This window comes from Nerophis lumbriciformis, linkage group LG02, assembly GCF_033978685.3.
Source record: "Nerophis lumbriciformis linkage group LG02, RoL_Nlum_v2.1, whole genome shotgun sequence".
NCBI lineage: Eukaryota > Metazoa > Chordata > Actinopteri > Syngnathiformes > Syngnathidae > Nerophis > Nerophis lumbriciformis.
This window is the reverse complement of record NC_084549.2, coordinates 26,438,916-26,466,700: the sequence shown is the minus strand read 5'-3', so window position 1 is coordinate 26,466,700 and position 27,785 is coordinate 26,438,916. Positions and strand designations below refer to the sequence as shown.

Here is a 27,785-nt window from a genome sequence, read left to right as displayed (position 1 = left end):
TATTTGTTATCAAACACAAACCTTTAATTTGAATAACATTCTTTGTATAAAGTGTTTCAGTGAGCAATGTAATCAGAAGAATAAACATTTTGTGACATGACATCCCATATGAACATCTTTATAGTGGAACTGCACTTTAAAATATGTTTTGCCCATCATTCACAATCCTTATGTGAAACAAGAACACACTTGGTCTTTCCTTTTTGTGTATTCAAAATATTAAAAAAAAACAAGAGGTGGCTAACAATACAGGTAATGGGAATAATCTACTCTGCCTGTAAAGCGCTTTTAAAAAACATCCCAAAAGCGCCAACAGTGCTCCATGACCCGCATATTAACAAGCTATAGCCACATTGCTATTATACAGGAGCTTAAAAAAATAGAATATTGTGTAAAAGTCCATTAATTTAAGCAATACAACCTCAAACGTGAAACTAATAGGTGAAATAAACACCTTACATACAAAGTAAAATGTCTCATATTTTTGATGATCATGGGTTACAGTTTTTGAAAACTCCACATTTTCTGAATCACCAAATGATATCAAAAGAAGTCTTAATATCTTGAGTTGCATGTTAGGAGCCTACGTCAAATTAGTTTCACCTTGGAAATGTAATTGCTGGAATAAACAAACCTTTGCATGATATTCTAATTTTTGGAGTTTCACCTGTAAGAGCCAATGCTGAGGAACTACTTTTAGTAATACAGTGCCCTGACCACAGCTACTCCGTTGCTGCTGAACCAACCCTGAGTTGGTCAACTTTGAAATTTAACCTGGACTTCAAGACATCGCTAGAAAGACACGGCAAGATGCTCGTTTGGTTCACCTTTTTTTTTTACCTGGGAAATGAGGACTATGCTGAATTAATCTCCTAAACGGGAAGCACATGTCTGGTGCTGAAAGATACAACAATCGCATTAGTCTGTATCCCAGTGAGAGTAAACATTGTAAGTCACTGTTTTATTATGTTGATGTTTTGTTTTTCTTGTTTAGCACTCACCAATACTGATATATGATGCTTTAGTGTTTCACTAAAGCTGAAACTGCTAAATGGGATGTTTGCAACTTGCTCACAGTTAAATTTTTCAAAGCAAAAAATATAGCAAGAACACCACCGGCTAGTTTATATGTTACCATTAGTGGTTTAACAGAACATATTTGTTTAGAATAAATTAAATGATTGGTGTTTACAGCGGCCTCATCAACACTTACGCACTAAGAGCACGTCCAAGAGAATTTGCAGTCATGTTGTTATGATAGAATATACATTTAATGCCAGCTACACTAACTATCCAAATCGCTATAATCAGCTAACAACACCCAAAGCTAAGGTGCGTGCATGTGTTACGTACATAGTTACGCCATTACGTCTTAGAAGCCGTAAAGAGGGCGGGATATACTGTGTAAAATACTCTCAACATCTGTGTAAATGTGACAAACAGCCTCCTTATAACTCAGCTTTTTAAACTTGTAGTTTATCCTCATTATATTCAGGCTCAAAAAAGAAGTTACGGTAATGTTTAAAATGAGCAAAATACTGTAATTATTACATGTTATGAATGTGGCTGTTACTACATTACATACATGCTATATTGAAGTTTTTTTAGAGCGCTATATTGGTGGAATAGATGACTCCTTATTACCTGCATTGTTAGCCGCCTTAGCTAGCAGTTTATTACGATTTAGAAAAGAAAAAGACGTGTGTTTTTGTCTTACACAATTTAGAATGAAAGTAAAAAAAAAAAAAAAAAAATCAGTTACCCTTCAAGTGGTAGAAGAAGTTAAGGCTATCTAGAAACGCAAAAGGGGAAACATTTTGAATATTAGTTAAAGTTTCTAGCTGCTCTTAGCATTTAACAAAGGGTCACATGCTGTTGAATGTCGTACTTTGGCATAAATATATGCTTGTATATTGTTATCATACATATTTGTGTGACACCTTAATGATACACAATTAAGGGCCCTCATGCATGGTTCAAGTTTACTGTTGGCCTGGAAAACCACCAACATGGCCGATAGCGCTGCAGTTTCCATTGTATTTGTTGGTTACGTTTGTAAGAACAGTTGGAGAAAAATGTCTCTAATGGTGCTCTTACTCCCACTCACACGTCACCTTTTGCTGCCCCTTTATGTCTTTGGCATTGCAAAGTCCCAGGCAGTATCCTGAGCACACTTCACCATGGCGCGCACAAGGCGAGTGAAGCCCATGTCCTTGGGTTTCTCCAGCCCACGCATGAGCCGCTGCTTCATGATGGCAATGAACTCCTTATTACTGAGCTCGCCGTTCCCTAAAGAGAGGGAGAAGTGTGGAGGGAGCGGGGGGATATTTAAAAGCCAGAAGAGTGCTTACAGACAAATACTTGACAGATTTACTAGGGATGTGCCGATCAGTGTTTTATGCTGCCGATACAGACCATCCGCGGGTGAGATTGGACGATACCGATCACATGTAATGCTAGGTTGCAATCACATGACCTAGCTGCATTTCCGAGCATACTTGGCAACCTTGAGACCTCCAGATTCGGGAGATTTTTTGGGGGGGGTGTATATATAATAAAATATATATATATATATTTTATATATATAAATAAAATAAATACTTGAATTTCAGTGTTCATGTATTTACACATATACACACATAACACTCCTCTCTACTCATTGTTGTATTTGAAAGTGCAATGCTTTGCAGCCAGTAGCACAGCCTTTGAAGGAGCATAGGTATGGGCAGTGTAATATTCTGGGTTGGAGTCAATAACCAGGCAAGGTGACGAAGTTACGTCTCTTTACTTCATACTTCAGAACCGACTCCCACACTTGCCGTCAGGGTGCGCAATACAACGTAAACCGTTGGCCAACCAACGGTTGGTTGGCCAAGCGGACGTGACGACAAGCTGTCCTCACTCAGGTCCGCACGGACCTGGAGGGGGCGTGCCTTAAGTCCGGCTGGAAATCGGGAGAAATTCGGGAGAATGGTTGTCCCGGGAGAAGCACTGAAATTCGGGTGTCTCCCGGAAAATTCGGGAGGGTTGGCAAGTATGCTTCCGAGTTTCAGGCAATGGTCTAGAGTCCCATTAGGCTACAGTTTATTTACCGGCATCAGGGCAGATTTGGGTGCATTTTGACTGGTTTAGAGGCAAATATATAAGCGATCATGGGAATATATTTAAAATGGAGTGGATTTATACACTCTAGAGAAAAATTATTTTTGAAAGATTTAAACCACTCATCACCAAGACGTTACAGCTCACCTTGACCTCACTTCTTTCGATACTTTCAAGGATTTAAAGAAGAAAAGATTAGAGGCACATAGTATATTTACATCTGAAGGGGTCCACAAATTAAGCATTAATCCGTGAAAGACAAAGTTGGACTTATTCGTACATCACTAAGTAATGTATTTGATTGACATAACGAGTACCACGCTGCTGTGATTGTGGCACTAATAAGAAAAAGGATAAGTTTGTTGGAAGTTGATATCCTGCTATAATTAGTCTCATTTACAATTCATGTCTGTAGTTGTTTTTATGGTGTGAAGTTCATTCTTATCTCTTTATTTAGCTATAGATGTCCCTGTTGTTCAGCGATTGCTGTTGAGCCTACGAGAGATTTATTAATCTAGTTTCAATTAGAGCACTTTGCTTTCCTGCACAACAACTAAGCTTTCAGTTTCTGTTATGAAAATCTGCAACGAAAATACGGTGGATTGGACCAACAATCACAATATTTATTGCTAGGCCTTATCATGACGTTAGTTTATTTGCACAACCAGGTCTTCGTAGTTATATTTAAGCATAGCAACCACAAAATAACACAAACTAATGCAATCTCTTGTCCTTTCTTTAGGTTTAGTTCTGCTCTCAAACACTACTAAGGTAGTACAGAATAAACTATTGCATCACAGAAAGTTTCTCAAACAAATCAAATGTTCAAACAAACATTTTACAAAGTGATCACTGCAGACACAAGCATGTTCATTGCATTCCACAAGATAATAAAATTGATATTTTTAAGAGCCATTCCTTCGACGCACTTTCGTTTTCTTCCCTAACTTTATGAACCACTTCTTTCGAGACTCTGGAAGCGCTTTACTATCTCTCTATTTGAACGATATGAACCAAGAACAGAACAGCAATACGGCATTTTCTGCTCAAACTTTACACTGACGCTCACTTGTTTTAATGCTACGCTCAAGCTGCTTGTCCATCGTGTGAATTAAGCCGCAAAGAAGAAAAACGGATGTAACGTCATTTGCAACCAAGCAATTACATACTTCAATTAATTTATTTATTGTGAAGGCTATTGGCAGATTAAGAATATCAACAATGTTTAAACTAGGTCCTTAATTCTCTTTTAATACATGATTCTTAATAGGACTAGTTGTTAAAGATCCCTAAATATTCAGCACAACAATTAAATGGGGTTGGAGATGTCCTCTTGGGTGGGGTGGAATTTGGCAATAATCATGTGGTGACACCAGTACAACACATCTTCAGTTGTGTTCCCCGACGTCATTGGGCGTTTCGGCCATTTATCACGAGACACCCTCTGCTGAGGTTGGCCCACCACAGGCTGATCAGACCTGGGTGTGTGTCGCATGGTGGCACCACGTGGTTATTTGGCAGCCCATGCTGCTCAATTGTTTGATTTAAAAAAAATCAATAGTACACTAACTAAACAAAAGCAAAAACTTTCTAGTACTCATTTAACTGCTTTGGGAATAATTCACTGAGTTTGTAAACATTAACAAACAAGATTCTGAGGAAATTAATATAGCAATTGAATCACTCTGGTATCGATCTTATACTGATACTACCCTTGGTATCACCAACAGTTGTTATATTATCTTCTCTCTAGACTCATTAATCTGCGCTCGGTGTGTAACATGTTTAGCCTCGTCCTTCAGTGATAATAGTTGATAATGAAAACTTGATAACGACACTTGAAACAAATTTTTTTTGTATCTTATTTGTCGTTATTATTAACTTAGGGCTCCACACTGTGTATGGAGATACATAATTAGCTGCTAGCTTGTCAGCCGGGGGACTAAAATAAATACAGTGTCTACCAGAGGAGATCATCCTTGGTGATCGGTTTTGAAAAACAATAGTTGGCAATGGCGATCACGTACTTTTTCATTAACATCGGCCCATAAGGATCAAAGGCAGATCGATCGGCACATCCCTAATATTTGCACGGCCAGTTGCTTACCGTCGCAGTCGAACAGAGCAAAGACCACATCGCACACGTGATCCGACAACTCCACCTTGGCTACAGTGCGGGCCACCTGTTTCATGGTAACTAGGAGACGGAGAAAGTCATTAGAAGAGAAGCACAATGGTGTTTTGTGGAGGACACTGAGAATCTTTGGCTCAATAGCAGGGAAATGCTGCCATTAACCGTGAATACAAACTGATAGGTATGCAAATGAAAGAGAGAGGCTGACAGCATCAGCAGGTTCAGAAGAGAATGACTGACTGAGAGGATGACGGAAAGTTACGAGAAGAAATTAAGACAGGAACTTGGAGTAAAAAAAGCCTCAGGCAAGATGAAATAATGTTAAATCTATTTAATCACATCCACGAATATTGATGAGGACTGGCAAAGAGAGCGCGGAGTACGAAAGAGTCCGGGTGAAATGTTTGCCATCTTATTAAGAACTCCATTATTAGCCTTTTTTTCTACCTTTGAGAGAGACAATGTGTGCACTTCAACACGCACACACCATTTTGGAAACTTCCCACAAAGTGCATACAGTTCAGTATCATCACAATCCTCTCATCATTAAGAGAGAAATATGAAAAAGACCAAAGTGGAAACAATAAGTGCTCACTTCCGGCTTGAAGAGTAGGAATGCAGTCAGACAACCTGGAGGATTCAAATCATTTTGTAGACAAAACTTGCCGCAATACAAAACCGCAGACGAGACGACACAATTGCACTCACACGGCAAGTTTACTGCATGTGGAGTATATATAGCATAGGCTAAAAACTAGAGGTGGGAATCTTTGGGCACCTCATGATTCAATTATAAATCAATTATTTGTACAGCTATAAAAAATATATTGTGCATAATTATTATATTGTATATTATTATTATATATTATAAATGTAATACATGTATTTATTGATATGTGGCTCCTCGTTTGGCTACTGACGTATGCAGTATTTCGTAATTTCCGTTTTTTAAATTGTGTATCCGGAAAGTATTCACAGCGCTTTACTTTTTCCTCATTTTGTTACAGCCTTATTTTAATATGGAATAAATCCATTATTGTCCTCAGAATTATACAGACGATATCCCATAATGACAATCTGAAAAGTTGTTTTTTATTTTGCAATGGAAAAAAGAGGAATGGCCAAAACGTCCCAAAGATAGGTGTGCCAGGCTTGTGACATCATATTCAAAAATACTTGAGGATATAATTGCTGCCAAAGGCGCATTAACAAAGTATTGAGCAAAGGCTGTGAATACTTATGTACTTGTGATTTTTTTCATTTTTAATGCATTTGCAAAAAAAAAATCACAGTCATTATGGGGTATTGTTTGTAGAATTCTGAGGACAAAAAGAAGTGCATTCCATTTTAGAATAAGGCTGCAACATAACAAAATGTGGAAAAAGTGAAGCGCTGTGAATACTTTCCGGATGCACTGAAGACTAGATATGTGAGAACTGTAGTAGCCTGCTAAGTGAACAAATAAATAAAAGTCCCCACTTGGGAAGCAGGCATCTTTGATTTCATTTTTGCGCCTTTAAAAAGCACATAATTTTCAAACACTTTGGCCCCAGTCGCCATAAACTTGCGGCTAAAAGACGTGTTTGTATGGATATTATTGTCTCTGACTTATTAATCTGTATAAGTTTCCCTTCTTAACTGGTTACTTTCTGTGTGTTCGCACTAACCTAGCTAACACATAACATTAAAAGAATGTTAACTAATGGTTCTAAACTAAATGTTTAGAGAACATCAGAATCAATGCCACATTTTAGAACTCTGTTTTACTTTATTTAACATACGTAAATAATCGATGTTTGAACATTTGTCCATCGATTCATGAATTGTCCCCGTTCTAATCGTGATGCATCAGAGAATCGATCATTTTTCCCACCTCCAGCTGAGACCGTATGCTGGAAACAAGCACCTTCAGGGGGATCCTGCACTCAGTGAAGGTTTCAGCAAAGAATCCCAGCCATTAAATGTGTAGACAGAAAAACACTGCATTAAATGAAGAATATGCTGACTCATTGAGCAGATGAAGGCTGTAATGTTTCTGTCTGCTTACTTACAAATAAACAACTTAATTAGGTGTGTATTTGAATAGAATTGTTTTTTTTAACAGGACAAAAATATCAATTATGCACTTAAAAAACAGAATCTTGTGATATTTTTTTTTATTGTTTTTTTGCACATTCTCTGTATTGCTGCTTGTGATGTTGTGGTAATTATGAAATTTTGTTGTGAATTATATTTCATTTTTGGGAATTTATTGAGTTACAATGGTATGTATATTCTTCAAGTATTAAATAACTATTTTGTTTAAATTGCATGTCACAAAATTGTATAAAAAAAGCTTTGTTTTTAGACACAATTTATATTTTCCTCTTTTTGAGTACTTACGTATTTGGAGACAATTTTAGAAGTAAAACAATACTGAACACTATTCTGGACCTAATTGAACAAACAAGGGCCTGTGCTCTCTTATAAGGCTTAGCTAAGGAAGTAGCTAATAAATTGATTATGGACAAATAGAAAATCACAGCAAGAACTGAGAAGAGATAGTGGTTAGCAGGAGGATTTATAGCTCTACAACATGGAGGAAATGAAAGTGTATCAAAGTGTAGAGAAGGGCAGAGGAAAAGTGTGTCTGCACCTTTATCTATGGATGCTCCGGCCATGTGGTAGAAGCTCAACGCCGTGTCTACATCATTGACATTCTTCAGGAACGTAAAGAAATTCTCAACTTCCTCAAAAGTAATGCCCTGCACAAACAAAAACATGGCTAAAAACAAACAAACAAATAATTGAAAACCTGTACAACATGGAACCCGTCAGGAACAGGACACTGCAATATGATGAAAAGGTCATCCAAATATTGCCAAGAGCGGGGTACGGTGCAGCAGTGACACAAATGGGCAAAGGCATTGGGCATGCATGGATGAACAGTGTGCCACCAAGTGTCAGCTAAACAGGCACAACTGTAGAATACAACATGACCGCCACACTGCTGAACTGGTCATTTGCAAAGAAAAACAAACAATGGCAACTATGGATGTCGGTTAGGTAAGCAAGGCAAGAGAGAGAGAGATGGTCAGATGAGAAATTATTGATTTCAATTGAAGTCTACTCAGCTCATTTGCAGTTTTAACCCTCACACTTGCCTTACCCAGCTCAGCCTGCCAGACGTGAAAGCTATTAACGTGATGTATGCTATTTTTAAAATGGGGGAGATGGGACATATTTCACTGCAGCAGCAATAGGGATATTAACATGCTTAAGGCTGGGCTCATTAAAGTGAAGCGGAACCAGCATGAAACCACAGTCTATGGATTGTGCTGGTAATGGAGAGAGAACTTGAAAGTCTTAAAATTGCCTTCGATTTTTTTAATGTTTTCATGTCTTCTCAGCAGTCAATTTATGCGTTTTAAGTTTTGGTGAAAAATTGGCTAGGTGAAGTAAAGTTTAAATTCCCTTATGTAAGAAACCTTGAGTTATTTTGATATGGAATGGAATAATGTAGAAGTAAAAATGGGGAAACCATGAGGAAAACAAAGAAGGCAAACAGATGAAAAGCAACTTTTTCTGCGTCCTGATGTTCCAGCTTTTTCATAAGAAATAGGGAAAGCTCTGCTTGTTATAGACACAGAGAAAAGAACACTGTGCAGGTGGATTGCCTTGGTTTGCATTACTGCCCACTGTGTTCTTTGTACACACTTAAACATGTCTGTTCCCAGCAGGCACATTCAGGCTGTCACACTTCTCATTGTGCAGTCCAATTAGTGGAAACACCAGCAAGTTACTGTCAGAGATTCATATAAACATTAACTGAAAACATACACACAGATATACCTGTGCATCTTTAAACATCTTCTTCAATCCCTTCTGCATCTGCTTGAGTTTACGAGACTGAACACCGCTGTAGGCCAGCAGCATACCTCCAAATTGTCTCTCGGAGATTCGTCCATCAACTGGATCATTCCTCTCAAACTGGAGGGGGAAACGTACGAGAGAGACAAGTGAGGACTGAGTGCTATGCACAAGAACAAACAAATTAATAGGTTGGCACGGGAGGATGAGAAACAGTAAATTGTGGTGTCAGGCTTCAAGCTGAATCAAGCACGGGAATGGGATGGTGACATTAATTCTCTGTGTGCATTTTCACAACGTTCCAGCCGAGCGTGTCTTAGCAGTAGTGGTCCTTGGCTCTGTCAGGTCAATCCTGGCGATTTATATGTGCAGCTGCTTGACAGCCACACGGCGGCCTTCCTTCTTTCACTCAGAATGTGCCAACCTCTCAAAATGCTAATTCGTAGCACTTCCGAGAAGCAGCTTGTTACTACGCTAAACAAAATAAGCCAGGGGGAATAATTTAGGGTTGATCCTTCACACCACAATGGAGCGTCTACCTTTTAATGGAGAATAAAATGCTATTTTAAAAAAAAGGGTGTAATATTGGGATTCAAAATTAAATCAATTTATCTTATCCATAGTGTTTACTCCATATGCTAAGTAGTATCATTAAGAGATAGCAGATGCTCTGACCTGCCTTAGATGCCACTACCCATTAATGTTGATCTTATCAGCTAGACACAAACCATATAAATTAATAGAAACATGATATGCTCCATGTACATATGCTGTGACTACACAAGGAAGTATGAAGTGGAAAGAGACAGAGGTTGTCTTTTGGCTTCATGGTTAAAAGACTTTGTGCATTGTTGCTGTGTGGATTTACACCCTCAGTGTAATCACATTACCTCAAGTTTAAGCACATCATGCTGCAGCTTCCTCTGAAACTCTAGGAAGCTGCCAATGGTGAGTTTTCCCTTCAGGTCTTCTCCAAAGAAGTATGTGGTGAGTGCTGAGCTGCAGCCGGCTGTCTTCAGAGTGTTTCCTGTGGTGGAGCGGTCGCGGTGTCTCATGCCCATGCTCGTCTGAGAGCGGATAATGCTCTGGACCTGAACATAGAGACAGTGAATGCATAATGACAACACTATAAATGTTACATTGACACTGCTTACTGGCTTGCAAGCATCCTACTATCAGGAATGTTTGTCTCTGTTCTTGGCAGACAAACTAACAGTCACAAAATAACAATGGGTTAGTTGATATTTGCACGCCTCAAACAGCGACCTTGTAGTACGGGTCTATTACAGTCACACACTAGTTGACATCATAACTAAGTTTGTACATACAAATATAATGTAAACATCTGAAAAGGAAAAACCTTACCACAACCTTCAAGACCTCATAGATGGCTATGACCAATGCGGACTCTTAACAGGTTAGGGAGGGGTGAGCAAGAAGCAAGTACAGAGGAGGTGAGCAAAACAGTCGAGGTGCTCTTGCAATATTGAAATCATTTTTCCTCATCATCATGAACATTACTATTACAATGGTACCTCAACTTCAGAGTGCTCCAACTTAAGAGTGTTTTGAGATGAGAGCTGTCTCTCCGCTAATTGTTATACAATCAGAAATTTGAGTTACAAGCAACCCCGCCATTTGCCAAATGCCACAGTCAAACCCATAAGATCTGCACAAAACATCTGGTCTTACTCACTAGTACTGTATTTATTAATTTATAGCTAGGGATTAACAACTTTGTTTTCCAACCATGGTAAAGAAGAAAGTGAGTGTGTAGGACAGTGAAGAAGAAATGGATGATAATCATTAAATACAATAAATTATTAAAAACATGACCAAGCGCGTCGGCAACTTGGCGAAGCAATTTGAGTGCATTACTGCTCGTCTGCACCATATTGAAGCAGAAGGAGTCTAACGCCAGCCAAGAATGTTAAAATTATATCGAAACAGCCGTCATTTATCCATGAAAATATGGAAACGCTGCTGATGGTGTGTTTTAGGGAGAAGCAGCTGGAAGGTAATACTGTAGTAGTTCACTCTCCAAGGTAAATGCTGTATATTATTATTATTACATTTAGGGCTGGGCAATATAACAGTATTATAGTTAATACTGGTATATTTTAGAAAGCAGTACATATTTGAGACATTTCCACCATACCGGTATTTTTGATGTGCCTTTGTTAAAGTCGTTTGCACTCCTTTGCAACTGACGGGCGAAGCACAGGGCATCCCTTTGGCTCACCTCCGCCCCTTGCGTGTTTACTTCCTTTAGCGAAACTACGTAGCCTCATTGTTTTTAGAGGTGATAACTGTTAAAGCCCTGGCAGAAGTCGGCACTCTCTGAGTGTTTACTGTGTGAGAAGCTTTAATTGGCAGTGTTGCTGATTATGGGACAAACCTGTTCAAACTCCTCCAGGTCCACTTCGCCGTCACCGTTGAGATCAAACATCTTGAACGCAATCTCAAAGTTCCTCTGGGGAGCTGACAAGACAGACACAGACAAAAGGAAACAAAGTCTGAAGTCAGTGTAACATAATAAGGAAAAGACAGGTCACACTGGATCGACACAGACGACAGCTGAAAAGTTCAATACTGACTTGGTAATTAATTACACATCAAATGTTCTGCAACTGCCAAGTGACGAAAGTGCACATAAGTGTTTATTTACCGCTCTCTTGAGTCAATCATCATCCATGCCCAATGAAGCAAAAATACACTAATATATTACCACTAAAATGCTAATTTGGCTTATCCTTCCTAATAAGAACAATGTCATACTGACTGCACTCACTGACACTGTGCAACACCAATCAACATTAGTCAAACATCTGATACATCAATTTCCTGTTTATTTATGAAATACAAATGATTTGTTGGTAATTATTCACTATAAACTGTTATTTTTATATGTAAATGGTAATGATACAAGGTTTCAAAGCAATATTTCTTGTAATAGTACGAAAAAAGGTCTTACTGTGTTTTGAATGTAGGCATTTTTACCCATAAGCATTGTGTGGGTTGTATCAGAGCATGGAAATAGGACACATTTATGCCATTTCAAGTAGTGACAAGAAATCCATTGTATAATGTTAAATACAGCATGTCCTTCAATGTACCATCCTAGTGGCATTGTTAAATGGATTGAAACCAACCAATTGGCTGTCTGCTATGTCTGCCTAAAAAGGACATGTCCTTGAAAACTTCTGCACAGACTTTCAGCGATTAGAATAAATAGGCAAGCTAAGCTGGGGATAACATTTTAGTAGATATTAGAATTGAAGAAGTCAGCTTTATAGTTTTTATTACCATACACTGGTATACATTTCAAAAGTATGTGTAACTGTAAAACCTTGAGCAACTTCCAAATGGTCTCAAATCTAAAAGAACAAACCACCAATTAATATTAAATTTAAAGATGCAAATTACCGTTCCTAATTTTAGGGAATGGAGATGGGTTTGGTATTATTGAAAAGGCGTGAGGGGCTAAATGGGGCGGGTGAAAAGAAACCAATCTACACTTACTGGACAACACAGTGGTGAGGAAGATGTAGTCGGAGAAAGAGATGAGGCCACATTCTCCCAGGGAGTAAAAAATGCTGTCTTCATCTGCAAACCTCTCCCTCTCCTGGGCTATCTTCTGCTCACCACGAGCAGCAGAAAGAAAGCATCATATCAAACATACTTTAGTGTTTACACGAGTTACACTCAAAACAGCCTACCCTCAAAGACAAAACACTTCTAAAGAAACCAGTGTGCATTGGAGTGAATATGTAACAATGATGTAGTGCAATATCAGTCATGCAAGTGCTGCATACACATGACGCTATACAGGCAGGTGAGGGTGACGATGACAAATAATTAGTCCAAGTACAAACACAATACACACCAGAGACTGTACTCACAGTGTGAAACTGACATTACGAGAGAAGAAACATCACACAACTGCAGCATACAAACACACTATTAATAACTCACATCTGTAACACAAACCAAATGTATTCATTATAACAAACACCGATTTAGTTTTTTTTACGCTTTCGCACACACATACATAGTTAACGGTTATATATTGTTAGCATGTGTATATTTACTTTCTTGCATAACGAGTGTGACCTTATCACATGCACACTCAGTGAGGAAAAGGTTAGATAGACACTTTCCCACAAGCAGAGACGCTCCACCAAACGAGTTGACAGAGAAAACGAAGCATGCCTTGGGAGGGGTCGTGGTATTGGGGTTGGAGGGTTTATATAGTAAGTCCTGCTGGAGTTACCTCCGTCTGTAAGAGGTCCATTTCACAGGAGGAGGAAGGAGGAGAAACAACTGTTAGAGAACAGTGCGTGGCCTCTGCTGTCTTTAGCAGGGCCTTGAACGACAAAGACACGCATGTGTATTTATACTATGCTTTCTTACACACAGTCACACACATATACATTCACACAAAACAGATGCTTCAAAGCAAAATAATATATGGGGATGCCACTCAGGATAGAGATTTTAATCTAATCCCTCACACAAAGACCGTTATTTGCCCAAAATTCCTCTAGACTATTGTTTAGTAGTGGATCTTAAAACTGATTCGTTTCAATCAGCTATTATCACAATATTACAGTACATACATTTTTCTGTGATGGACATATCTGAATAGAAACATTTTGTGGCATCCCCTTTGGGAGAATAAAATAACCAAAGGCATTCACACATTACTGACTCCCTCTCTCTTTCTCTCCCTAACGTTAGAGCCTTAAATTGAAATTACATGATCAGCATCCCCTTTATTACACATCTAACACACAGGATAAAGGGATGCTTTAGTCAGATTGCAGGGCTGTTGACTGCACTGCATTCATTTTATCATGGTATTCCTAACAAATGTGCAAATCTTGTGTATCCAATATAACAGTATTATGATTGATCCATCTACAGTTACAGTATAAATGGAGAAGGGAGTCAGGAAGAAAAGACAAGAAGGTGAACAAGAGGAAAAACAATGCCTTAGAAGCTTTGAGGCAATTCCCTATGTGGGTCAAGAACCAAAGGCATGGTAAGCAAGAGAGAAATAGAGTTGAAAGTGAAATGGTAAGCAAGAGAGAAATAGAGTTGAAAGTGAAAATAGGAAAGAAAAAGGAGAAAAGGTTGGTTTTGGGCCACATTTGAACAACAGGCGATTAAGACCTTTGATGTCAGTCTGCTGAACATAGCAGACACTATAGAATGATATAAACTGACATATTTGCTGGGAGACAATGAATAAAAGAATCCCATATAAATACCTAAATTTAATTCAAAGAAATTCAACGTTACTAAAATGACAATAGTCAGCATTTAGTGCTAATTTTAATTATCTCAAATTACCGATCTGCAAATGACTGAAAGCCTCATTACTGTAGTACTCAAGTTAATTAACAGCGCATCGTTTGAACGTGCATGTCAACCTATTGGTGTCAACATTGCAGCTGCCAGAGTGAATCTAAGCATGGGCCCTTATTAAATCTCTCTTGTAAGCCTGCTCATGTTCATACCAATCTCTGTATGTTGGGCTAAACTATGGCTGCAGGGAAAATATGGAAATAGCCTGAGAGCAGAGGCACAAATACAGTTGTGCGAGAGCTGCGGGCGATGCTGTAAACATGTACAGCTGTTACATACAAACAACTCACATAGGAGGTCAAGGGTTTTGTCAGGGCTAATCTCTGTTCAGTTCACGCTAAGCCCGAGAGTTGCGCTGGACACATTTTAACTCAACAGTCCAACAAATCTGATTCACCTTGAGGTCTTGCACAGCCAGGGCTGTTACTAGGTATTCTGAGGCTGCTTAAAGAGCATCAGTGTGGGCCCCTCCATCCCATTAATTGCCACAGTCAATGTTCTTGTTTTTCAGTGTTCTTAATGGTGCCTGGTGTAATACACCCAATTGGTTTCCTTTTTTACGATTAACCACTTAACAAGTCATTATGTATTATTGTCTTGTTCTCATTTCACTAATTTGCAACAAGTTTTTCTTACATCTCAGATTACAGTACATGTCCAGTTAACCACACAACAAATAGGTAGTGGGTATTTTATTGTATTTAACAATCAAGCACTGATTGTATAAAAAACAAACAAAAAAAAACAAGTGGCCCGGTTCAAGATAGTACACAGGTACATATGTAGCATTTACCTTAAATGTGCAAGTAAAACAAAGAGCACATGCTATGAAACATAACAACAAGGCTCATCTAATCTCAGTTAAGATTTACATTGAGTTATAAAAAATGTAGCATATATTTTTCTATTATACAATTGAATTATCCTATGTGGACTGGGTTGCAGTCGAAGGCGAATTTCTCGGCGACCAAATCTGGTTGTCGGGACATGGAATGTCACCTCTCCGGTGGGAAAGGAACCTGAGCTTGTGCATGAAGTCGAGAGATACCGTCTAGATATAGTTGGGTTCACCTCAACACACAGCATAGGCTCTGGAACCAAACTCCTTGAGAGGGGTTGGACTTTACTATATGCTGGAGTTGCACTGATATCTGGTACAAAAATACCACTGTCTTAATGCGATGGCGCGGTTACAGAGAGCATATTAACTGTTTATGTCTGGACACCTGTCAGAGACAGATGTGTCTTTTAATAACTCTTGATTATTCTGGGAACATGACTAAACAATTCAACATGATACAAAATGCTCAGCTATCAATTTATAGAGGAATGGCAGCTGCCTCACAAGGAAGGGGGAGAATCATCAGACGAAAATGTGAGTGTGTTACCCAAAACCTCATCTAGATTAGGAGAACATAGAGGGATGAAAAGAGTATATGTGAGTGGGTTAAGCGATTATCAGATAAACAGAAAACGCAAAGGAGGTTGAATAAAGAGCAAAAACATGGAAAAATAAAGCCATTTGAAGTCCAAACGGTGACCTTCTGAAACTTCCTGTAAAATAAGAAATAGTGAAACATAATCACAGCAACAACAGAAACGCACACACATTCACACACACACACACACACACTCCATCAGTAAGAGTTGTCCACTGACAGTCCCCGCTAGTCAGTTGGCACACACCGTGGCTTTTGATACAGCATGTAGGAAACATTGTGGACAGATTTTAAAGACGTAAACAATTACTGCTTACAGTAACTTTAAACCATGCTCTCCAGGCATCATGCAGTACTGACATCTAAACAATTTAAAAGATGAATTAGTGAATGCTACCAAGCAAATCAATACAGCCTCAATGCTAGCTATAACAGCAATTTCCTGGGTCCAAAAAACCCTGTTATGCCACCATGCGTGGAAAGGGGGCGCCAACACCAGCTACTTTTTGTGGAAGACACCCTTAACACAGCAGGGCATGCTGGGGGAATGTGCATGAGTGCCAAAGCATATGGAAAGCTAGTGCACAATCAAAAAAGGAGATAAGGAAGAAAACGCTTCTTTAAAAAGAGTGCAGGGGAACAGCAATTTTCTCACAGCAGAAAATGATTGTCTTTAAACTAATCTAAAAGCTGTATTTGAGGGACCCATTGTAGTTGCTCTTTCCATCTCAGCTTTGCAATATATCTGCAGAATCCATTAGTCCTTTAGAAAACAAGGCGCAAAATTAAGATTGAATAATTCAGCACGGACTGAATCGCAGACAACTGTGGGCACCTAGTTTACACAAAGAGCACTGGGGAGGTCTTTAACACAATGACCAACCCTGAGAGTACCAATTTGTACAATGCAGAGGCACTAGACAACTGCAGCCAAAATAACCCGGCCATGATGGACATTCTCTTCATTATAAAGTAATGACGCCTTAATTTGACTGACCTGCACCAAGCCAAGGCATTATGTAGGTAATGTTAATGTAGCTCATTAGATAATAAATAATACAGTATACCATCTAGGATTTCTTAGAAGCACTTGGATGAACCTCACATTCAGTTCTGAACAATAATTGTGCATCTAACTGCTTAAATGAACAAATATGTGTTTGGGTAATGGGCATAGTGTCCTATTAAATGATAATGAACTGATAAGGCAGCGGTTCTTCATCCATCCAATTACATAATTGTAATATTATGATAATTTATAATCATCAGTGGGCCATCATAAGAGTTATTGAAGCAAAGATATGGACAATTGAGTAAAACTAATTCGCTAACTACTTAACTGTTCCCCTGCACTTACAGTAGAGTATACACGCCGTCCACATTACAAGGAAGAAGAGTAGGTATTGACTACAAAGTGCAGCATTTCATTCAGGTGCACACATGCCGCTCAGCACACACCCCATACCTGCCAGAAGTCCTGAAGAGGGGGAGGGGCAGAAGCACGGAGAGCGAGGGCGACAGAAGAAGCAAGGAAGAAAAGGGGCAGGGAGTTTGTAGGTGGGTAATGGGGGTCAGCAGATGGAATTATTGGGGATTGGGGGTCAAGACAGACAAGGTGGAAATTGGGTTTGAGGATGATGGTTATTCACAAGGAGGGGAAGAGAGAGAAAATGGAGGGATTACTTGTTATGAGAATGAGAGAGGGTCGACAACAGCATGATAGAACGGTAATGGTAACATTGGATCACAATGTTAGATTATGGCAGCAACAAGGACACCCACATGAACACAGTGGGTGGAGTAAATGACATACACATTGACAAAACTGGTTAAGCAAACCCAAGCAATCCCGTTAATATATTTAAAATAACACTGTTCTTCGGAAAGGGAAATAAAACACAAGGTGAGTCAGCATACACTTTAGTTGTTCATAGCCACACAGGGTGTGTTGTGTTTGCTTTACATATAGGCTGAACCTGGAAAAAATGAGCGATAACCAGGCAGGAGGAAATGTCCGGGGGCAAATACTATACAGACTTACCTTCACATACTTCCATTCTAAAAGGAAGAAAAGTATTGTACAAAGCCTTTACCAATTGATACGGGGGTATTGTATGAGCTTTTTCTGTCCTCTATGCCAACCTTTAGCTAAATCCTAGCTCAAAAGTTTCCTTCACTCTGCAGCTACAACGCTTCAGGAAACATCTATGCTGAATGTGATTCTAGGCAAAAAAAACACACAACAAAAGCACAGGGGGTGGGCACAGTCTATGCTGGCAGTAACATTTCAGAGCTAAATGCAGTATCAGACAAATCCACATGGACATAAATGTGGCTAGCAAATAAGGGGAACACATAGCCTGGGAAAAGGAACAACAGAGGCATAACAAGTACCGGTATATTGTTTATGGTTAGTGTGGTAATTTGGTAAATATTACAGGATGGGAACCACAGAATGTTCTTTTTGATTAGAGAATATTTGAAGCTCTAATATGATTCTGTTTGTATTTTCATAATGACAACTAAAATGTACATGGAATGTAGAGTAGTAATGTAGACCACATAACACCACAAAAACAGATTTTCAAAGTTATGATTAATCTGCCTCTTTATCACAAATCCATCCAATTCTTACCTTTCCATCATAGCGTTTCACAATGAACTGATCAAGGCCAAGATCTGAAAAGCAGAAGGGCAAATACGTTGAGATACGAAAAGAGGCGCACTAGTTACACAACATGATGTATTGTAGCATGACGCACAGCAAATGGCAATGCTATTACTCAAACTCTGAAGATCACCGACATGTGCAAGGGAATAATAATAGTCATCAACAACCCATTTCCATGTTACACATTCTTTGAAAGAATCATCTGCCGTCAGATCCAACACATACGGTCGTTAGTCTTTTACACTCTGTTGTCTCTGAATACAGTTCTAGACCCTGCAAGAACTTGCTTTTTAAATAAATAAATACACTTAGTTTCATCTAAACATCAGAACCCTCACACCTACATTCCACACTCCTTTGCTGTGTGAAATGACATTATGTAACAAGAGCGTTCACTGCACTTTTTGGGGGGAATTTTGCCTAGCATTCACAATCCTTTATGTAAGATAAAAACACATGTTTTCTTTAATGCACTCTAACTAGTAAATACATGCAGGAAAAAGTCCTCTTACAAGGGAGCCTATGGGTGTCTTATGTACGTTGCGCAGTCCACCATTTTCATGATCCTGCGAAGCCATAATCGAAATCAAAATTCTAATAATTGTCCAGCCCTAGTTTCTCCTATTTCCATAATTTTTCATAAAGACCAAGTGTGTGCTAGTATTTATGGAGCAGAATGAGCACAGGGCAGAATGTGTGTGTGTGTGTGTGTGTGTGTATAACGGGGAGGCTCTACTTTTGGAATAAAATGAAATCTGCAAAATCCAGAATAGAGGTGGCAATAAAACTAATTGCATGCATGTACTGTGACACCGGTATTGTCTGTTTTAATTAGAGGCAGGAATGGCAAGAACAAACTATTAGTATTTCAGTTCCTTCATCACCACTTTCCTAAATTTGATCATTTAATCAAATAATAAAGGATTCCAATCTACATCGCGACATACTGTATATTGCAGGCTTCTGCAATAACCAGATACATCACAATACATTATTAGGCATATAAATGATATTGGAAGCATATTAAAACAAGTTACAAAAGGCTCCTAATTCAGCTGCTAATATATGGAGTAATATATTGTGTCAACTACTATTAATATACTTGCTAATTAGCTGTTAATAGCTGGGTAATTTCTGCTGTAACATGGTTATATCTATGTTTCTGTTAAAATATAATAAGTACTTATTTTACTGTTTGGATACTTTACATTAGTTTATGGCAATACACAAATATGGGTATCGATCCAATAGCAAGTCTCAGGGACAGTGTTGGTTATAACAACACTGATACTTAACATTTTCAAGATCATTGAATGATTAAATTTTTTATCACAATAATCAGACAAAACATAGGATGGTGGTGTAACAATATTAAATTAAATATTTAAATAATTTCCTTCTATTGACTCTGTATTGAATCCTTTAGGTTTTGCCCTTGAAGTCTTTCTGTTTCCAGGGACTTATTTCCTAAGTTTGTAAACAATAACAAAAACGACAAAAGATTATTGGATTGTAAAAAAAAAACAACAACAAAAATCCATCTAGCCACTGTATTATGGACCATATAATGATCATTTACTGGGTATTGTTATTGTCATTATTTGTATTAATCTGCCCTCCTTTGTTTACATTGAAGAGCTCTAGCTTGCGGTTAGCATATCATCCGTGGTGTATAGTGTGGCATGTTTAGCTATTCCTCGTCCTCCAGAAATTAATCTTGTATGATAATTACATATCAGCTTTAGAGTCTTTATCATCAATGTCAGGAGAGTGTGACCTTGTGTCATCACTAACTGATAGTAGAGCAAAAAGGTAGAAAGTGATAATGATACTTGTAAAAAACATAATTTATTTGCCACCATGGAGGTGAGGACAGCTGAATTAGATGTGGCTTTGCACTGTGGAGGGACATGAGCCTTGAACGAGAATAGTAAGTTGAGTTGAGGATGCGTTCGGTCACTTGTCGCTATCAAATTTGCAGGACTCATCGTAAATGTGCCATCGACATGCATTATCACTATGTAACGATACAATTAAAAGCATTATCTGCTTAATTTATCTCATTTATATTGTATATTGTCTATTACGCGCAACCCGAGCACACAAATACCATTATATCCTACTGAGTTCTAAGGTTTTAACCGAACACTTAAAAAGTTCAAGGAAATGGCAGCTGAACCATCATGAGAATAACTTCAAGTTTGAGACATTAAAATAGTGGAAGGAAGAGAAGATGGCCAAAGATGCGTTATAATTTTGACCCAATCCTCCAAAGTACAACCTGGTTAACTTGGTCTGTCTATACTGCCAAAGCGGAGTAGGAAAACATACAATCTGGGCAATTACAGAGGTTCTAATTCTAATTCGGTGAAAAAATTCAGTTGTGATGGGGGTGGATACGTGACTTACTCTCTGGCTGCTTCTCATTTGGCGTGATAGAGCGTATGAAGTCCTGTGGTGTCATGTAGACCTCAGTGTCTCCATGCTCACCGATGATCTTCAATGTGGCAAAGTAGCGAAAAATCTTGTCTGGCGTTGAGTAAGCCCGTATTCTGTTTTCATACTCCATCACCTGCAAAACACAATGAGTCTCGTTTAGTACATCGCTCCAACACACCTGATTATGGATTATGGTGTTATGCATTTTTCAATTCCTTATGTATTGTCAGTTGGCAACCAGTTTGGCTCTTCTTAAGTATCCTTTTAAGCAGTTTCCAAAGTACAACCATGGCAAATGAGCTGTACAGAAAAAACTAAATACTATAAATCCAATTCAACCCCCACACCCGATGGGATACAATACATTACTCAGTTAAAGTCATTAGTTGCATTAATATTTGTTCTGAGACAGCCACCTTCCTGCTTCCAACTGCAGTAGCATGGCAGAACACTTTTGACAAAGCAGCAGCTGTTTGGGACAAAGGCATTTATTCTATGTGACTAACTGACTGAGTGGACTATTTAAACACTCTGTGGGCAACACAATGTAAGATTTGACTTTCTCAGGTTGTTAGCCACACTGATTTAATTTGAGGCATGAACAGATGTTGAGTTAAAAAAACAATGAATACATGGCTCAGTGTTGTTTTAGCTTGTTAAGCTGGCATTGCTTCGCTTTGGGGAGATCTCTGGCAGAAGGTCCATAGAAGAATCACTGTGAATGAGGAGTTATAGGACAGATATGACAGAAACTGAGAGAAAAGCTTGAGTAGCTATGTATTGGTTTGGATTTATAAACTTGTATTGCTAAGTCGAAAACTGAGGCAGGCTTTTACATTAAAGGTTCTGTGTGCCGAAATTCAATGTAGTGCTACTGCCATCCATCATTGTTTCACATATTTTCATGGCCATATCCGAAATCTGCGTTTGCATTTAGTGTACACCCGAACTATTATAGAAGCAAATAGGCCCTCGGAGAGCACAGACCCCCGCCAGGCCTTAACCCCAACAGTAAAAAAGTCCTGAATCCAGATAGTGATCCTGATCAAACCGAATCACTTGTTCTTAATCCATTTCTGATATTTCCTACAAGATGAGTGAGTGAGTGAGTGAGTGAGTGAGTGAGAGAGCGAGAGAGAGAGAGAGAGAGAGAGAGACACACACACACACACACACGCATTCACACACATGCGCGCATGAACGTAAGGTAACAGAGTACAAATGATCCAGATCAGGCCCAAAATCCAATCACAACCACATTAAGAATTTAGAATGATTTTCAACATGTTTTTAAAAGGGCAAATCAACAGGTTGTTGTATACGTGCAGCAAAACTTTGAAGGAAACATCAAACTGATCTTTAATAGTGACTAAATGCTTCATTCGACAACATGAGCGAGATGTCAACCCAAGTGCAACCTGGTGAATACAATGATGCGGTTGCTACCAAAAACACTTGGATCCAGACATTTCAGCAGAATCTTTTTTGCACCCTTTTATATTCTTACCATAAATCCGCTTAGACTTATTTCCAGACAATCAACAAACCGTAAACTAAACAAAGCAGACAAATTCTTCTTCTACAATGCCTAATTAACCACACGGTTGTTTATGACAGCTAAAAACAAGCTCTGTAAAATATTTGCTTAAAACATCCCTAATATGGTGTATTGAACATTAATTTAGGAGGTTTGGATGAGTCATACTACATATGAATTAAACAGGAGAGAGTGGTTGAATAGCGCAATCCGTGTTAGTTATTGATTACCTTGCGGTCACGGAATCCAATGCGTGGCTTCTTTTTTTTCCCTTCGCCATTTTCATTCTTAGCCTCGTCATCACCACTGCTGGCCTCGACTGATTTCTCTGACTCAGACTCCAAATCCTTTACAAAATCCGCCTCTCCATCTTGCATCTCGGCGTGTCGCACTGACGGCCCTGCATCAGCATACGCTCTAATTTTCAAGAACAGAAACATTGAAAGCAGATGAAAAAACTGTTGGAACTCATTATGTTATCTGGTGGTTAAATATAGCAATGTCTCTTTACACTGTAAGTACAGCAGAACTTGTGAGGTATGCTTGATCATCTTATGTAAATTACAATGTACGTATGATTTAGTAGGGGCTAAAATGATATGTTTTATCTTTGCTACGCTAAGCAGTATAACACGGCCAACTCCCACTCTGCCATTTTTCTGTCATGACTGACAAATAGAAATGCTAATGAATAACCAAGACAGTCTGGGGTAGGCTGAATAATAAGTTGGTTTAATGAGATACAAACAATGGCTGGGGGTGAAGGCCTGGAAACTGTCTAAAACACCCCGTGGCATCATCCATCACACTGGCTCATGCAGCATGGTTATTGTATCGCTATTGAGCTCTCATGTCAGCAGTTGAACAACCGCTCCACAACTTCACTTTGCCTTAAGGAAACATCAGCCTCCTGAGCAATGGAGAACATCAAAACAGTGCAACACCTTCAAGGCAGCAGCTGTTTACACAAATACAAATAATAATAGTAATACATTACATTTCTGTAGTGATTTTCTAGAACCTCAAAGACTCAAAATAACAAATTACAATGAAATAACATTGCTGTCATTAAATTATTCAATAAGCCATGCATCACAACACACTCTTATTTAATAAACTCCTCATTGCCATTATTACATTACTATATTTACATAAAATATTAAATTTCTTGCCCTGTAAGTCTAATTTTGTTGTTTGGAAACAAAAAGAGGGGCTTCACGGTGGCAGAGGGGTTAGTGCATCTGCCTCACAATACGAAGGTCCTGAGTAGTCTTGGGTTCAATCCCGGGCTCGGGATCTTTCTGTGTGGAGTTTGCATGTCCTCCCCGTGACTGCGTGGGTTCCCTCCGGGTACTCCGGCTTCCTCCCACTTCCAAAGACATGCACCTGGGGATAAGTTGATTGGCAACACTAAATTGGCCCTAGTGTGTGGATGTGAGTGTGAATGTTGTCTGTCTATCTGTGTTGGCCCTGCGATGAGGTGGCGACTTGTCCAGGGTGTACTCCGCCTTCCGCCCGATTGTAGCTGAGATAGGCTCCAGCGCCCCCCGCGACCCCAAAGGGAATAAGCGGTAGAAAATGGATGGATGGATGGAAACAAAAAGATGCACAAAGAAAACGTTCAAACTGATTAAAAGTTATTCATTATAGTTTTCTGAATAAACCGTACCTTTTCCAGAGCAGTCCAGCACTTGCAGAAACACCAGTTACCCCGGCTAGAGCTGCCACCATTATCCTCTTTCGGCCAGATCCTCGAACTGTTCCATTTTGGTGGTAGCGCCTGGAGAAGTGTGCCACGCCAACCCATACAGCAGACAATGCCCGCAAGCGGAACATTCTGCGTGGAAGCAAAACGTTTAAGGTAAAGACACTTGCATTGCAGCCAATTTGATTTGATCCCTTGATTTGTTTGAAATTAAAAGGAGAGAAGATTGAACTGTGTAATACTTTGTAATAGGAACGTCTCAATCAGCATCTTTGGTTTCAAATCCAATCAGACTTCGAGTTTGACGCATCTGACGCCAAACTTGATCATTTCCTCCTTGATAGGTAAGTAAGACATTTACGTTTTCTTATTACTTGTTATAAACGGAAATGGACATTCCGTATGTAAACTATATTGTCCAATCCAGTCTATGTCTAACAAAGCCAGTATGTTGTGCAACGAATGCTTAGGAGCGTGTGTAATGCTTAGTTAGCATACTAGCCCGGTCAATGACACATCAACATATAGGCTAACGAGGGAAATATTTGCCTGTTAGCCTGTATGTCGATGTGTCATCCAACTGACAAGCAAAATATATTTTCGACAAATAAAACCTATGTGGATATGGGTAGTGTCAGTGCCTATTTCGTTCTCAATATGCTGAGGAAATGGGTTCCAACATTAGCACGGCTAATTGCGGTTTCTGGTACTGTATGTGCATCAAACACATATGGGGACGGTGGTATTTGCTTGGCACAATATAATTTACATGTAATGATTTTCTACTTTGTGTATTGACATGGTAGTAGGCCATATGATTTATGCGTAACGTGGTTTATGCGTAACGTGGGTTGGCTCATAGAATTGCACTCTGCACTGCACAGGTTGGATGCAACATGGAGTTATGCTGAATGAAATGTGGCGGTAATTTTAGTGTTGGCCTTGACTTGCTATCAAAGTAGGCCTATGCGATATATGATCAATTATATATAATTATTTCGATGGTGGTCCGTGCGGTCAAACTACACATTTCAGCAGGGTAATGCCAACAATCTGTCCCGACTCCCGACAAAAATATTGCTGCGTAACTTTACAAATACATTTGGCTAATCGACATCAGTAAAATGTGGCATAATTGCTTAGTAAACCATCTTGCAAGAAGCATAAACAAGACAAACCTACAGCGTAGGACTCGTCGATTACCATTTGAAGTTCCTTGGAGCAGGATTTGGATTCGGCTGCGTATCCGGCAACCTCAGTCATGGAGAGTGGGAGGGGACTACAGAATTTTGACCGTGATTGCAGTACCATTTCTGGCCACAATATTACATATGGCATCTTTAAATTTAGAATGCACTAGTATTGTTGTAAATCAGAAAAGGTATTAAATGTGTAGTATTGAATGTCACATACATTTTTTTTAACAAAATAAAGAGACGCAATAACCAAACAAAAGCAAAAACTACTATTGGCTCCCATTTAATCATTTGGGTTTTGCCCTCAAAGCCTTTCTGTATCCAAAAACTTCCCCCCGGAGTGTGTTAACAATAACAAAACAGCCCATAAGATAAATATCGATATAATTACTTTAGTATCGTTTATACACTGATGCCATACTTGGTATCGATGGTATTGACATCTGGATCAAGTCCCTCTACTTTACGTTGATGCTTCAGCGGTTAGCTTTTTGTTTCATCCTGCTCGGTGTGTGTGTGTGTATAGCACGTTTAGCCATTCCTTTTTCTCTAGTCCTCCAGTGGTAATGGTGTTGTGTCAACTGAACTGAAAAGCAATTCAGCATTATTGAATTTGTATCCAAGGGGTGACAGATTTTTACACTTAATACACACAAATATTTTTCTTGTCACACTAACAATGAGTTAGCATCGAGGCACACCTTGCACAGAATAGTCCGTTTAGCTCATTTGCATTATTGGGTCTGGTGTCTTTCAGCTTCTTCTTCACAATACCCCACACATTCTCTATGGGGTTCAGGTCAGGGGAGTTGGCAGGCCAATCGAGGACAGTAATGCCATGGTCAGTCCACCAGTTACTAGTGGTTTTGGCACTGTGGGCAGGTGCCAGATCATGCTGGAAAATGAAATCATCATCTCCGTAGAGCTTTTCATAAGATGGAAGCATGTAGTGCTCTATAATCTCTGGAAGCGTCTGACTTGGGCTATGGAAAAGAAGCACTGGATAGTTGCAGAGTAGTCCAGAGTCCTGTTTTCAGACGAAAGCAAGTTTTGTATTTCATTTGGAAGTCAAGGCGCTAGAGTCTGGAGAAAGGCTGGAGAGGAGCAAAATCCAAGTTGCTTGAAATCCAGTGTGAAGTTCCCACAGTCAGCAATGGTTTGGGGAGCCATGTCAGCTGCTGGTGTTGGTCCACTGTGTTTCATCAAGTCCAGAGTCAATGCAGCTGTGTACCAAGAGATTTTAGAGCACTACATGCTTCCATCTGTTGAAAAGCTCTATGGAGATGATGATGATGAGGTGTGATTCACTACAATACGGCCTCACAGCACACTGAATTCCAGTTAAATGAAATACCACAACACTGGATATTATTCAGATAAGTTAAATTTAAGAACTTGCAACACTGGAGGTGACTATGACGTGCGCATTTTCCGTGCATGCGTATTAGGGGGCGTTGCGCCGGTGGACGGAGGTGTTTGTGTGTGGGGGGTGGTCTTAAACGGTGGCATTGTTGTGTGTGGACACGGATAAGGTTAGGTGGGATTTACCCTGGATAACCTTATCTAAATGAGCCAGCCCCTGTATACATCCACCACTTCACAGTGAATAGCTTTATCAAAAGAAAGCAGGCTTCACTACAGCACTTAAAATGATGCCGAGTCAGATACTGACCGTGAAGGTGTTTGTAACATGTCGTTAAGTGTAGTAAATGGTAAATACAGACTGCATGCATGTGCTTTGCAGTGGCTATTTTTGAAAAGTATCATGGAAACACGTGAGTCATTGGTTGAGACCTGTTAACAAAGGATAAACTATAATAATATGAATGGATGTAATGAAGAAACATAGTAACCACAGTAACAGACATTGAGGAAAACAGTTCAAAACAAGGAAGGGTTCATGTCCAAAATGTCTTTCAGCTCCTCATACTTTCCTCCCATTTCCATGACGAAAAAGGGAGCCAAGTGATGCATGGTCATTAACATCAGTATTTTATTTAGCTTGGTTTACTCCAAAAAACGGCTTGGGACGTGTGACTCGAATAGAATATTAACGTATATAGATTTGATGCGATGTTCAGCTAAGGCTAGATAGCTGAGTGCTAACAGCTAACGTTAGGTAGCCCACGGTTGCCGTTTCACTGTACCCGATTCTAAAACATATCTGGTTCAGAAAAGGCAAGGTTACTTACGTGAATGGCAACACAAACACCAGCCAGGAAGAAAGCAAATGTGCTCGGAGAGAGTCTATATCACATGAACGTATACAACAGCGATGGAGCAGCGCTCAGCTCAGTTCCGTGTTGACAGCGACCTGCCAAGTAGGGGGCGGGGCTTAATTTT

At 39.3% G+C, this 27,785-nt stretch overlaps 1 protein-coding gene across 2 annotated transcripts; it reads right to left on the bottom strand.

Annotated features, from left to right (window-relative positions):
* micu1 (mitochondrial calcium uptake 1) lies at positions 1–27,783 on the bottom strand. 2 transcript variants are annotated; one of them, XM_061959642.1, is made up of 13 exons: positions 27,635–27,651; positions 24,211–24,378; positions 22,772–22,958; positions 20,975–21,137; positions 18,530–18,573; positions 13,359–13,451; positions 12,608–12,722; positions 11,484–11,566; positions 9,976–10,176; positions 9,068–9,205; positions 7,872–7,980; positions 5,210–5,299; positions 1–2,289 (listed from the first exon to the last, which is right to left on the bottom strand). In XM_061959642.1, exons 2-13 carry the CDS (start codon positions 24,375–24,377, stop codon positions 2,129–2,131), a joined length of 1,551 nt encoding a protein of 516 aa, XP_061815626.1. In that variant the 5' UTR covers position 24,378; positions 27,635–27,651; the 3' UTR covers positions 1–2,128. The 2 variants fall into 2 exon arrangements, with proteins under 2 accessions (XP_061815626.1, XP_061815618.1); XM_061959634.1 differs by lacking the exon at positions 13,359–13,451 and having other exon boundaries at positions 3–2,289; positions 27,635–27,783.
* Positions 27,784–27,785: the final 2 nt, after the last annotated feature.